Source organism: Ascaphus truei, unplaced genomic scaffold (assembly GCF_040206685.1).
Source record: "Ascaphus truei isolate aAscTru1 unplaced genomic scaffold, aAscTru1.hap1 HAP1_SCAFFOLD_1226, whole genome shotgun sequence".
Taxonomy (NCBI): domain Eukaryota; kingdom Metazoa; phylum Chordata; class Amphibia; order Anura; family Ascaphidae; genus Ascaphus; species Ascaphus truei.
This window is the reverse complement of record NW_027454098.1, coordinates 1,261-14,171: the sequence shown is the minus strand read 5'-3', so window position 1 is coordinate 14,171 and position 12,911 is coordinate 1,261. Positions and strand designations below refer to the sequence as shown.

At 49.7% G+C, this 12,911-nt stretch overlaps 1 protein-coding gene across 1 annotated transcript in view; it reads left to right on the top strand.

Moving 5' to 3' along the window:
• LOC142475467 (WD repeat-containing protein 97-like) overlaps nucleotides 1-4,804 on the top strand; it is a gene marked incomplete at both ends in the record, with an annotated part of 83,860 nt that extends 79,056 nt beyond the window's left edge. Inside the window, one exon of the mRNA XM_075581329.1 lies at nucleotides 4,680-4,804. Coding sequence (XP_075437444.1) covers nucleotides 4,680-4,804 — 125 coding nt within the window. The remainder of the gene's footprint in view (nucleotides 1-4,679) is intronic.
• Between the last annotated feature and the right edge of the window lie 8,107 nt (nucleotides 4,805-12,911).

Below are 12,911 nucleotides of genomic sequence, written 5' to 3'. Positions count from 1 at the left end.
ACATCGCTGGCACAGTCTCATCTCCCGGGGCTTCCAGTTCTGTGTGTGTCTGCCTGTGTCTCTCACACACCTCTCCTAGCTCACATCGCTGGCACAGTCTCACCTCCCGGGGCTTCCAGTTCTGTCTGTGTCTGCCTGTCTCTCACACACCTCTGCTAGCTCACATCACTGGCACAGTCTCACCTCCCGGGGCTTCCAGTTCTGTCTGTGTCTGTGTCTCTCACACACCTCTCCTAGCTCACATCGCTGGCACAGTCTCATCTCCCAGGGCTTCCAGTTCTGTCTGTGTCTGCCTGTGTCTCACACACCTCTCCTATCTCACATCGCTGGCACAGTCTCACCTCCCGGGGCTTCCAGTTCTGTCTGTGTCTGTGTCTCTCACACACCTCTCCTAGCTCACATCGCTGGCACAGTCTCACCACCCGGGGCTTCCAGTTCTGTCTGTGTCTGCGTGTTTCTCACACACCTCTCCTAGCTCACATCGCTGGCACAGTCTCACCTCCCCAGGCTTCCAGTTCTGTCTGTGTCTGCCTGTGTCTCTCACACACCTCTCCTAGCTCACATCGCTGGCACAGTCTCATCTCCCGGGGCTTCCAGTTCTGTGTGTGTCTGCCTGTGTCTCTCACACACCTCTCCTAGCTCACATCGCTGGCACAGTCTCACCTCCCGGGGCTTCCAGTTCTGTCTGTGTCTGCCTGTCTCTCACACACCTCTGCTAGCTCACATCACTGGCACAGTCTCACCTCCCGGGGCTTCCAGTTCTGTCTGTGTCTGTGTCTCTCACACACCTCTCCTAGCTCACATCGCTGGCACAGTCTCACCTCCCGGGGCTTCCAGTTCTGTCTGTGTCTGCCTGTCTCTCACACACCTCTGCTAGCTCACATCACTGGCACAGTCTCACCTCCCGGGGCTTCCAGTTCTGTCTGTGTCTGTGTCTCTCACACACCTCTCCTAGCTCACATCGCTGGCACAGTCTCACCTCCCGGGGCTTCCAGTTCTGTCTGTGTCTGCCTGTCTCTCACACACCTCTGCTAGCTCACATCACTGGCACAGTCTCACCTCCCGGGGCTTCCAGTTCTGTCTGTGTCTGTGTCTCTCACACACCTCTCCTAGCTCACATCGCTGGCACAGTCTCACCACCCGGGGCTTCCAGTTCTGTCTGTGTCTGTCTGTTTCTATTTCTAGGCTGTGGGCACTTATTCTGTACTGGCTCAGGGTCTGTCTCTGCTTTAGGTCTTTTACCTTCAGTAGGCAGGGTGCCAGAGTGTATTCTCTCTGTAGGCTGTGGTAGGTTTCCAGCTTCTTTGAGCGCTGGATATCATTTTCCCACATTGTCACATACTGCTCCTTCATTTTGCTGGCGATTGAGTTGATTTGTTTTTTTCAGCAGGTTGTTGATCTGTGTGGGGTTTTGTTGTCTATCTGTCTCTCCCTTCTCTTTCTCTCTCTGTCTCTTCCGCTCTCTGCCCCCCTTTCTCTCTTTTTCTCCCTCTGCCTCTCCCCTCTCTCTCTCCCCCCGCTCTCGCTCTTTCTGCTCACCCCCTCTCTCTCTTTATCTCTCTCTGTCTCTTGCGCTCTCTCTCTGCCCCCTCTCTCTTTTTCTCTCTGTCTCTCCCCCTCTCTCTCTCTCTTCTCTCGCCCTCTCTCTCTCTCTTTGCATCTCTTCCTCTCTCTCTTTCTCTCCCTCTCTCTCTTGCTTTCTCTCTGTCTCTCCCCCTCTCTCTCTCTCCCCCTCTCTCTCTCTTCTCCCGCCCTCTCTCTCTCTCTCTTTGCATCTCTCCCTCTCTCTCTTTCTCTCCCGCTCTCTCTCGCTTTCTCTCTGTCTCTCTCCCTCTCTCTTCTCCCCCTCTCTCTATCTGCATCTCCCCCCTTCTCTCTCTCTCTCGCTCTCTCTCTGTTCCCTTTTTTACCCCACATCCTCTCCCTTCCCTCTCTTCCCTCTGTTGGTGTGCATGGAGTCTCCCCCCCCCCCTCTCTCTCCCCCTGTGACAACCACATCACATTTAGGTCTCTTTTATCCCAAATAAGGCTGGAAACACAGTACTTTTAGTTTTATTTACGTGGGGTTTATTTTTAGGGGTTAAGTAACGTATTCGCAGGCCCACCGTCCCTTTAAGGAAACCAAACCAAAGTAAAAAGCATTAATAAAAACCTATCCCTGTCCTGGAGCTAACTGACTTCTTCAGGCCCTTACTATCAGGGCCGCCAGCTAAGCCGGTTGTCAGCCCAAAACATGCCCTGGCATAGGCAATAAAGTAACAGCATAGTCTTTGCATACAATAGAAGGGGTTTTGCTTATCTTAGTCCATCTGGTGATGTCCCTGCTTCAGCATGGCTCTCTCAGCAGTGTCTCTCACTCTCTGCCAGCTTCTTTACACTGCTTCAGCATGGCTCTCTCAGCAGTGTCTCTCACTCTTTACCAGCTTCTTTAACCAGCTTCTGGTAGCTGGGGAGCCCCTTCTCCCTCCCTCCTTCTCTGAGGGAAAACGGTCAGTCTCTCTCACTGGCTCCGGCTTTCTGGGTCAGGCTCTGTGTCTCACAGCTTCCTGTATCTTTTGAACCTGCAGTTTTTCAGGAATCCTGATTAATTAGGCCGGGGCCATGGTAAAAAAATACAGCGCTGAGCCGCGCTGACGCTCATGCTCTCCTGCTCAAGCAGGAGCTTTTTTGTGTCCTGGCATGAGTGGCAGCGAGCGCGCTTGTGAGGCGGGGTGGGAGGCGGGGCTAGGTGCCACGTCACGGCGCAGACGTCACGGAGTGCTATTGGCTTTTGCCGGTCACGTGACCGGCCCTCCGCTTCCCTCAGTGTCAAAAATTAAATTAATCTGTCGGCTGCAATTCCACACGCCTCCGCACGCCTGCGGAAGCGCCGAATAAAGCCCCACACATGCCGGATTCAGGAGGTAAGTTTCCTGGCTCAGCGCTGTATTCCTTACCACACGCCTCCGCACGCCTCCGCACGCCTGCGGAAGCGCCGAATAAAGCCCCACACATGCCGGATTCAGGAGGTAAGTTTCCTGGCTCAGCGCTGTATTCCTTACCACACGCCTCCGCACGCCTCCGCACGCCTCCGCACGCCTGCGGAAGCGCCGAATAAAGCCCCACACATGCCGGATTCAGGAGGTAAGTTTCCTGGCTCAGCGCTGTATTCCTTACCACACGCCTCCGCACGCCTCCACACGCCTGCGGAAGCGCCGAATAAAGCCCCACACATGCCGGATTCAGGAGGTAAGTTTCCTGGCTCAGCGCTGTATTTTTTACCATGGCCCCGGCCTTAGGGAAGAGGAAGTAGGCTGCAGTCGCAGGTAGGTTAACTGGCTGAGTGCTGGAAGGAACACATATCCTCCATTCCAGTCTTCTGAGTCAGTGACTGTCACACCCCCTCTCCCCCCCTTTCCCCCTCTCTCTCTCCCACTCTCCCTCTCTCCCCCCCCCCTCTCCCCCTCTCTCTCTCCCCCTCTCTCTCTGTTCCCTTTTTCACCCACCTCTCCCTTCCCTCAGTTGATGAGCATGGAGTCTCCCCCCCTCTCTCTCTCTATTCCCTTCCCCCCTCCTCTCCCTTCCCTCTCTTCCCTCAGTTGATGAGCATGGAGTCTCCCCCCCCCTCTCTCTTCCCCCCTTTCTCTCTCTGTTCCCTTTTTCACCCCCCCCCCTCTCTTCTCTCAGTTGATGTGCATGGAGTCTCCCCCTCTCTCCCCCCCCTCTCTCCCTCTCTCTCTCTCCCCCTTCTCTCTCTCCCTCTCTCTTTATCTCCCCTCTCTCTATCCCCCTCCCTCCCCCTTCTCTCTCTCAGTTCCCTTTCTCACCCCCCTCTCCCCTCTCTTCCCTCAGTTGATGTGCATAGGTCTCCCCCTCTTCCCCCCTCTCTCTCTGTTCCCTTTTTCACCCCCCCCCCCCCCACCTCTCATAGTTACAGGAAATAGGGTATATATATTACATAGTTACATGGGTACATAGTAGATGAGGTTGAAAAAAGACTTCAGTCCATCAAGTTCAACCTATGCTAAATTTAGACAACAGATACTTTATCCTATATCTATAGTTATTGATCCAGAGGAAGGCAAACAAAAAAACCCCATTAAGGGGAAAAATTAATTCCTTCCTGACTCCAAGAATTGGCAATCGGATTAATCCCTGGATCAACATCCTTCCCATGTATACTTATTTTGTATATCACTGTATACCTTTCCCATCTAAAAAGATGTCCAACCTTTTTTGAACAAATCTATTGTATCTGCCATCACAGTCTCCATGGGTAATGAATCCCACACTGTAACTGCCCTTACTGTAAAGAACCCTTTCCTTTGTTGCTGGTGAAATCTCCTTTCCTCCAACCTTAAGGGATGGCCCGAGTCCTTAGTACTGCCCGTGGGATGAATAGTTCTTTTGAAAGCTCCTTGTACTGTCCCTGAATATATTTGTATATAGTTATCATATCCCCTCTTAGACGCCTCTTTTCTAATGTAAATAAATCTAATTTAGCTAGCCTCTCCTCATAAGTTAGAATGTCCATCCCCTTTATTCATTTGGTGGCTCTTCTCTGCACTCTCTCTAGTTCCATAATGTCTTTTCTTAGGGGTCTCTCCCTCTCCCCCCCTCTCTCTCTCCCCCCCTCTCTCCCTCTCCCCCTCTCTCTGTTCCCTTTCTCACCCCCCCCCCCCACCTCTCTCTCCCCTCAGTTGATGTGCATGGAGTCTCTTCCTCTGGTTCCTGACCCCTGTGTTCCTGTCCCAGAGACGGTTCTGCGGTCTCTCTCCAAGCGCGATAAAAGACGCCTCACGGAGCCGCGCTCCTCTCTCTCCAGGTGACAATCAGCCGCTCTCCTCATTGCTGCCCTCTCATCTGTCTTATGGTCACATCCTCCCGCTGTCTCTTATTTATTCCTGCCACATCCTCCCGCTGTCTCTTATTTATTCCTGCCACATCCTCCCGCTGTCTCTTATTTATTCCTGCCACATCCTCCCGCTGTCTCTTATTTATTCCTGCCACATCCTCCCGCTGTCTCTTATTTATTCCTGCCACATCCTCCCCGCTGTCTCTTATTTATTCCTGCACATCCTCCCGCTGTCTCTTATTTATTCCTGCCACATCCTCCTGCTGTCTCTTATTTATTCCTGCCACATCCTCCCGCTGTCTCTTATTTATTCCTGCCACATCCTCCTGCTGTCTCTTATTTATTCCTGCCACATCCTCCCGCTGTCTCTTATTTATTCCTGCCACATCCTCCTGCTGTCTCTTATTTATTCCTGCCACATCCTCCCGCTGTCTCTTATTTATTCCTGCCACATCCTCCCGCTGTCTCTTATTTATTCCTGCCACATCCTCCCGCTGTCTCTTATTTATTCCTGCCACATCCTCCCGCTGTCTCTTATTTATTCCTGCCACATCCTCCTGCTGTCTCTTATTTATTCCTGCCACATCCTCCTGCTGTCTCTTATTTATTCCTGCCACATCCTCCCGCTGTCTCTTATTTATTCCTGCCACATCCTCCGCTGTCTCTTATTTATTCCTGCCACATCCTCCCGCTGTCTCTTATTTATTCCTGCCACATCCTCCTGCTGTCTCTTATTTATTCCTGCCACATCCTCCCGCTGTCTCTTATTTATTCCTGCCACATCCTCCTGCTGTCTCTTATTTATTCCTGCCACATCCTCCCGCTGTCTCTTATTTATTCCTGCCACATCCTCCTGCTGTCTCTTATTTATTCCTGCCACATCCTCCCGCTGTCTCTTATTTATTCCTGCCACATCCTCCCGCTGTCTCTTATTTATTCCTGCCACATCCTCCCGCTGTCTCTTATTTATTCCTGCCACATCCTCCCGCTGTCTCTTATTTATTCCTGCCACATCCTCCTGCTGTCTCTTATTTATTCCTGCCACATCCTCCTGCTGTCTCTTATTTATTCCTGCCACATCCTCCCGCTGTCTCTTATTTATTCCTGCCACATCCTCCCGCTGTCTCTTATTTATTCCTGCCACGTCCTCCCGCTGTCTCTTATTTATTCCTGCCACATCCTCCCGCTGTCTCTTATTTATTCCTGCCACATCCTTCTGCTGTCTCTTATTTATTCCTGCCACATCCTCCCGCTGTCTCTTATTTATTCCTGCCACATCCTCCCGCTGTCTCTTATTTATTCCTGCCACATCCTCCTGCTGTCTCTTATTTATTCCTGCCACATCCTCCTGCTGTCTCTTATTTATTCCTGCCACATCCTCCCGCTGTCTCTTATTTATTCCTGCACATCCTCCCGCTGTCTCTTATTTATTCCTGCCACATCCTCCCGCTGTCTCTTATTTATTCCTGCCACATCCTCCTGCTGTCTCTTATTTATTCCTGCAACATCCTCCCGCTGTCTCTTATTTATTCCTGCCACATCCTCCCGCTGTCTCTTATTTATTCCTGCAACATCCTCCCGCTGTCTCTTATTTATTCCTGCCACATCCTCCCGCTGTCTCTTATTTATTCCTGCCACATCCTCCCGCTGTCTCTTATTTATTCCTGCCACATCCTCCCGCTGTCTCTTATTTATTCCTGCCACATCCTCCCGCTGTCTCTTATTATTCCTGCCACATCCTCCCGCTGTCTCTTATTTATTCCTGCCACATCCTCCCGCTGTCTCTTATTTATTCCTGCCACATCCTCCCGCTGTCTCTTATTTATTCCTGCCACATCCTCCTGCTGTCTCTTATTTATTCCTGCCACATCCTCCCGCTGTCTCTTATTTATTCCTGCCACATCCTCCCGCTGTCTCTTATTTATTCCTGCCACATCCTCCCGCTGTCTCTTATTTATTCCTGCCACATCCTCCCGCTGTCTCTTATTATTCCTGCCACATCCTCCCGCTGTCTCTTATTTATTCCTGCCACATCCTCCCGCTGTCTCTTATTTATTCCTGCCACATCCTCCCGCTGTCTCTTATTTATTCCTGCCACATCCTCCCGCTGTCTCTTATTTATTCCTGCCACATCCTCCTGCTGTCTCTTATTTATTCCTGCCACATCCTCCTGCTGTCTCTTATTTATTCCTGCCACATCCTCCTGCTGTCTCTTATTTATTCCTGCCACATCCTCCCGCTGTCTCTTATTTATTCCTGCCACCTCCTCCCGCTGTCTCTTATTTATTTCCTGCCACATCCTCCCGCTGTCTCTTATTTATTCCTGCCACATCCTCCCGCTGTCTCTTATTTATTCCTGCCACATCCTCCCGCTGTCTCTTATTTATTCCTGCCACATCCTCCCGCTGTCTCTTATTTATTCCTGCCACATCCTCCCGCTGTCTCTTATTTATTCCTGCACATCCTCCTGCTGTCTCTTATTTATTCCTGCCACATCCTCCCGCTGTCTCTTATTTATTCCTGCCACATCCTCCCGCTGTCTCTTATTTATTCCTGCCACATCCTCCCGCTGTCTCTTATTTATTCCTGCCACATCCTCCCGCTGTCTCTTATTTATTCCTGCCACATCCTCCCGCTGTCTCTTATTTATTCCTGCCACATCCTCCCGCTGTCTCTTATTTATTCCTGCCACATCCTCCCGCTGTCTCTTATTTATTCCTGCCACATCCTCCTGCTGTCTCTTATTTATTCCTGCCACATCCTCCCGCTGTCTCTTATTTATTCCTGCCACATCCTCCCGCTGTCTCTTATTTATTCCTGCCACATCCTCCGCTGTCTCTTATTTATTCCTGCCACATCCTCCTGCTGTCTCTTATTTATTCCTGCCACATCCTCCCGCTGTCTCTTATTTATTCCTGCCACATCCTCCCGCTGTCTCTTATTTATTCCTGCCACATCCTCCCGCTGTCTCTTATTTATTCCTTCCACATCCTCCCGCTGTCTCTTATTTATTCCTGCCACATCCTCCTGCTGTCTCTTATTTATTCCTGCCACATCCTCCCGCTGTCTCTTATTTATTCCTGCCACATCCTCCTGCTGTCTCTTATTTATTCCTGCCACATCCTCCCGCTGTCTCTTATTTATTCCTGCCACATCCTCCCGCTGTCTCTTATTTATTCCTGCCACATCCTCCCGCTGTCTCTTATTTATTCCTTCCACATCCTCCCGCTGTCTCTTATTTATTCCTGCCACATCCTCCCGCTGTCTCTTATTTATTCCTGCCACATCCTCCCGCTGTCTCTTATTTATTCCTGCCACATCCTCCTGCTGTCTCTTATTTATTCCTGCCACATCCTCCCGCTGTCTCTTATTTATTCCTGCCACATCCTCCCGCTGTCTCTTATTTATTCCTGCCACATCCTCCCGCTGTCTCTTATTTATTCCTGCCACATCCTCCCGCTGTCTCTTATTTATTCCTGCCACATCCTCCCGCTGTCTCTTATTTATTCCTGCCACATCCTCCTGCTGTCTCTTATTTATTCCTGCCACATCCTCCTGCTGTCTCTTATTTATTCCTGCCACATCCTCCTGCTGTCTCTTATTTATTCCTGCCACATCCTCCCGCTGTCTCTTATTTATTCCTGCCACATCCTCCTGCTGTCTCTTATTTATTCCTGCCACATCCTCCCGCTGTCTCTTATTTATTCCTGCCACATCCTCCCGCTGTCTCTTATTTATTCCTGCCACATCCTCCCGCTGTCTCTTATTTATTCCTGCCACATCCTCCCGCTGTCTCTTATTTATTCCTGCCACATCCTCCGCTGTCTCTTATTTATTCCTGCCACATCCTCCCGCTGTCTCTTATTTATTCCTGCCACATCCTCCTGCTGTCTCTTATTTATTCCTGCCACATCCTCCCGCTGTCTCTTATTTATTCCTGCCACATCCTCCTGCTGTCTCTTATTTATTCCTGCCACATCCTCCTGCTGTCTCTTATTTATTCCTGCCACATCCTCCCGCTGTCTCTTATTTATTCCTGCCACATCCTCCTGCTGTCTCTTATTTATTCCTGCCACATCCTCCTGCTGTCTCTTATTTATTCCTGCCACATCCTCCCGCTGTCTCTTATTTATTCCTGCCACATCCTCCCGCTGTCTCTTATTTATTCCTGCCACATCCTCCCGCTGTCTCTTATTTATTCCTGCCACATCCTCCCGCTGTCTCTTATTTATTCCTGCCACGTCCTCTCGCTGTCTCTTATTTATTCCTGCCACATCCTCCCGCTGTCTCTTATTTATTCCTGCCACATCCTCCCGCTGTCTCTTATTTATTCCTGCCACATCCTCCTGCTGTCTCTTATTTATTCCTGCACATCCTCCCGCTGTCTCTTATTTATTCCTGCCACATCCTCCCGCTGTCTCTTATTTATTCCTGCCACATCCTCCCGCTGTCTCTTATTTATTCCTGCCACATCCTCCTGCTGTCTCTTATTTATTCCTGCCACATCCTCCCGCTGTCTCTTATTTATTCCTGCCACATCCTCCGCTGTCTCTTATTTATTCCTGCCACATCCTCCCGCTGTCTCTTATTTATTCCTGCCACATCCTCCCGCTGTCTCTTATTTATTCCTGCCACATCCTCCTGCTGTCTCTTATTTATTCCTGCCACATCCTCCCGCTGTCTCTTATTTATTCCTGCCACATCCTCCCGCTGTCTCTTATTTATTCCTGTCACATCCTCCCGCTGTCTCTTATTTATTCCTGCCACATCCTCCCGCTGTCTCTTATTTATTCCTGCCACATCCTCCCGCTGTCTCTTATTTATTCCTGCCACATCCTCCTGCTGTCTCTTATTTATTCCTGCCACATCCTCCCGCTGTCTCTTATTTATTCCTGTCACATCCTCCCGCTGTCTCTTATTTATTCCTGCCACATCCTCCCGCTGTCTCTTATTTATTCCTGCCACATCCTCCCGCTGTCTCTTATTTATTCCTGCCACATCCTCCCGCTGTCTCTTATTTATTACTGCCACATCCTCCCGCTGTCTCTTATTTATTCCTGCCACATCCTCCCGCTGTCTCTTATTTATTCCTGCCACATCCTCCCGCTGTCTCTTATTTATTCCTGCCACATCCTCCCGCTGTCTCTTATTTATTCCTGCCACATCCTCCCGCTGTCTCTTATTTATTCCTGCCACATCCTCCCGCTGTCTCTTATTTATTCCTGCCACATCCTCCCGCTGTCTCTTATTTATTCCTGCCACATCCTCCCGCTGTCTCTTATTTATTCCTGCCACATCCTCCTGCTGTCTCTTATTTATTCCTGCCACGTCCTCCTGCTGTCTCTTATTTATTCCTGCCACATCCTCCCGCTGTCTCTTATTTATTCCTGTCACATCCTCCCGCTGTCTCTTATTTATTCCTGCCACATCCTCCCGCTGTCTCTTATTTATTCCTGTCACATCCTCCCGCTGTCTCTTATTTATTCCTGCCACATCCTCCCGCTGTCTCTTATTTATTCCTGCCACATCCTCCTGCTGTCTCTTATTTATTCCTGCCACATCCTCCTGCTGTCTCTTATTTATTCCTGCCACATCCTCCTGCTGTCTCTTATTTATTCCTGCCACATCCTCCTGCTGTCTCTTATTTATTCCTGCCACATCCTCCCGCTGTCTCTTATTTATTCCTGCCACATCCTCCTGCTGTCTCTTATTTATTCCTGCCACATCCTCCTGCTGTCTCTTATTTATTCCTGCCACGTCCTCCTGCTGTCTCTTATTTATTCCTGCCACATCCTCCCGCTGTCTCTTATTTATTCCTGCCACATCCTCCCGCTGTCTCTTATTTATTCCTGCCACATCCTCCCGCTGTCTCTTATTTATTCCTGCCACATCCTCCCGCTGTCTCTTATTTATTCCTGCCACATCCTCCCGCTGTCTCTTATTTATTCCTGCCACATCCTCCCGCTGTCTCTTATTTATTCCTGCCACATCCTCCCGCTGTCTCTTATTTATTCCTGCCACATCCTCCCGCTGTCTCTTATTTATTCCTGCCACGTCCTCCTGCTGTCTCTTATTTATTCCTGCCACATCCTCCTGCTGTCTCTTATTTATTCCTGCCACATCCTCCCGCTGTCTCTTATTTATTCCTGCCACATCCTCCCGCTGTCTCTTATTTATTCCTGCCACATCCTCCCGCTGTCTCTTATTTATTCCTGCCACATCCTCCCGCTGTCTCTTATTTATTCCTGCCACATCCTCCCGCTGTCTCTTATTTATTCCTGCCACGTCCTCCTGCTGTCTCTTATTTATTCCTGCCACATCCTCCTGCTGTCTCTTATTTATTCCTGCCACATCCTCCCGCTGTCTCTTATTTATTCCTGCCACATCCTCCCGCTGTCTCTTATTTATTCCTGCCACATCCTCCCGCTGTCTCTTATTTATTCCTGCCACATCCTCCTGCTGTCTCTTATTTATTCCTGCCACATCCTCCCGCTGTCTCTTATTTATTCCTGCCACATCCTCCCGCTGTCTCTTATTTATTCCTGCCACATCCTCCCGCTGTCTCTTATTTATTCCTGCCACATCCTCCCGCTGTCTCTTATTTATTCCTGCCACATCCTCCCGCTGTCTCTTATTTATTCCTGCCACATCCTCCCGCTGTCTCTTATTTATTCCTGCCACATCCTCCCGCTGTCTCTTATTTATTCCTGCCACATCCTCCTGCTGTCTCTTATTTATTCCTGCCACATCCTCCTGCTGTCTCTTATTTATTCCTGTCACATCCTCCCGCTGTCTCTTATTTATTCCTGCACATCCTCCTGCTGTCTCTTATTTATTCCTGCCACATCCTCCCGCTGTCTCTTATTTATTCCTGTCACATCCTCTCCGCTGTCTCTTATTTATTCCTGCCACATCCTCCTGCTGTCTCTTATTTATTCCTGTCACATCCTCCCGCTGTCTCTTATTTATTCCTGCACATCCTCCTGCTGTCTCTTATTTATTCCTGCCACATCCTCCCGCTGTCTCTTATTTATTCCTGCCACGTCCTCCGCTGTCTCTTATTTATTCCTGCCACATCCTCCCGCTGTCTCTTATTTATTCCTGCCACATCCTCCCGCTGTCTCTTATTTATTCCTGCCACATCCTCCCGCTGTCTCTTATTTATTCCTGCCACATCCTCCTGCTGTCTCTTATTTATTCCTGCCACATCCTCCCGCTGTCTCTTATTTATTCCTGCCACATCCTCCTGCTGTCTCTTATTTATTCCTGCCACATCCTCCCGCTGTCTCTTATTTATTCCTGCCACATCCTCCCGCTGTCTCTTATTTATTCCTGCCACATCCTCCGCTGTCTCTTATTTATTCCTGCCACATCCTCCTGCTGTCTCTTATTTATTCCTGCCACATCCTCCCGCTGTCTCTTATTTATTCCTGCCACATCCTCCCGCTGTCTCTTATTTATTCCTGCCACATCCTCCTGCTGTCTCTTATTATTCCTGCCACGTCCTCCCGCTGTCTCTTATTTATTCCTGCCACATCCTCCCGCTGTCTCTTATTTATTCCTGCCACATCCTCCCGCTGTCTCTTATTTATTCCTGCCACATCCTCCCGCTGTCTCTTATTTATTCCTGCCACATCCTCCCGCTGTCTCTTATTTATTCCTGCCACATCCTCCCGCTGTCTCTTATTTATTCCTGCCACATCCTCCTGCTGTCTCTTATTTATTCCTGCCACATCCTCCCGCTGTCTCTTATTTATTCCTGCCACATCCTCCCGCTGTCTCTTATTTATTCCTGCCACATCCTCCTGCTGTCTCTTATTTATTCCTGCCACATCCTCCCGCTGTCTCTTATTTATTCCTGCCACATCCTCCTGCTGTCTCTTATTCCTGCACATCCTCCCGCTGTCTCTTATTTATTCCTGCCACATCCTCCCGCTGTCTCTTATTTATTCCTGCCACATCCTCCCGCTGTCTCTTATTTATTCCTGCCACATCCTCCTGCTGTCTCTTATTTATCCTGCCACATCCTCCCGCTGTCTCTTATTTATTCCTGCCACATCCTCCCGCTGTCTCTTAT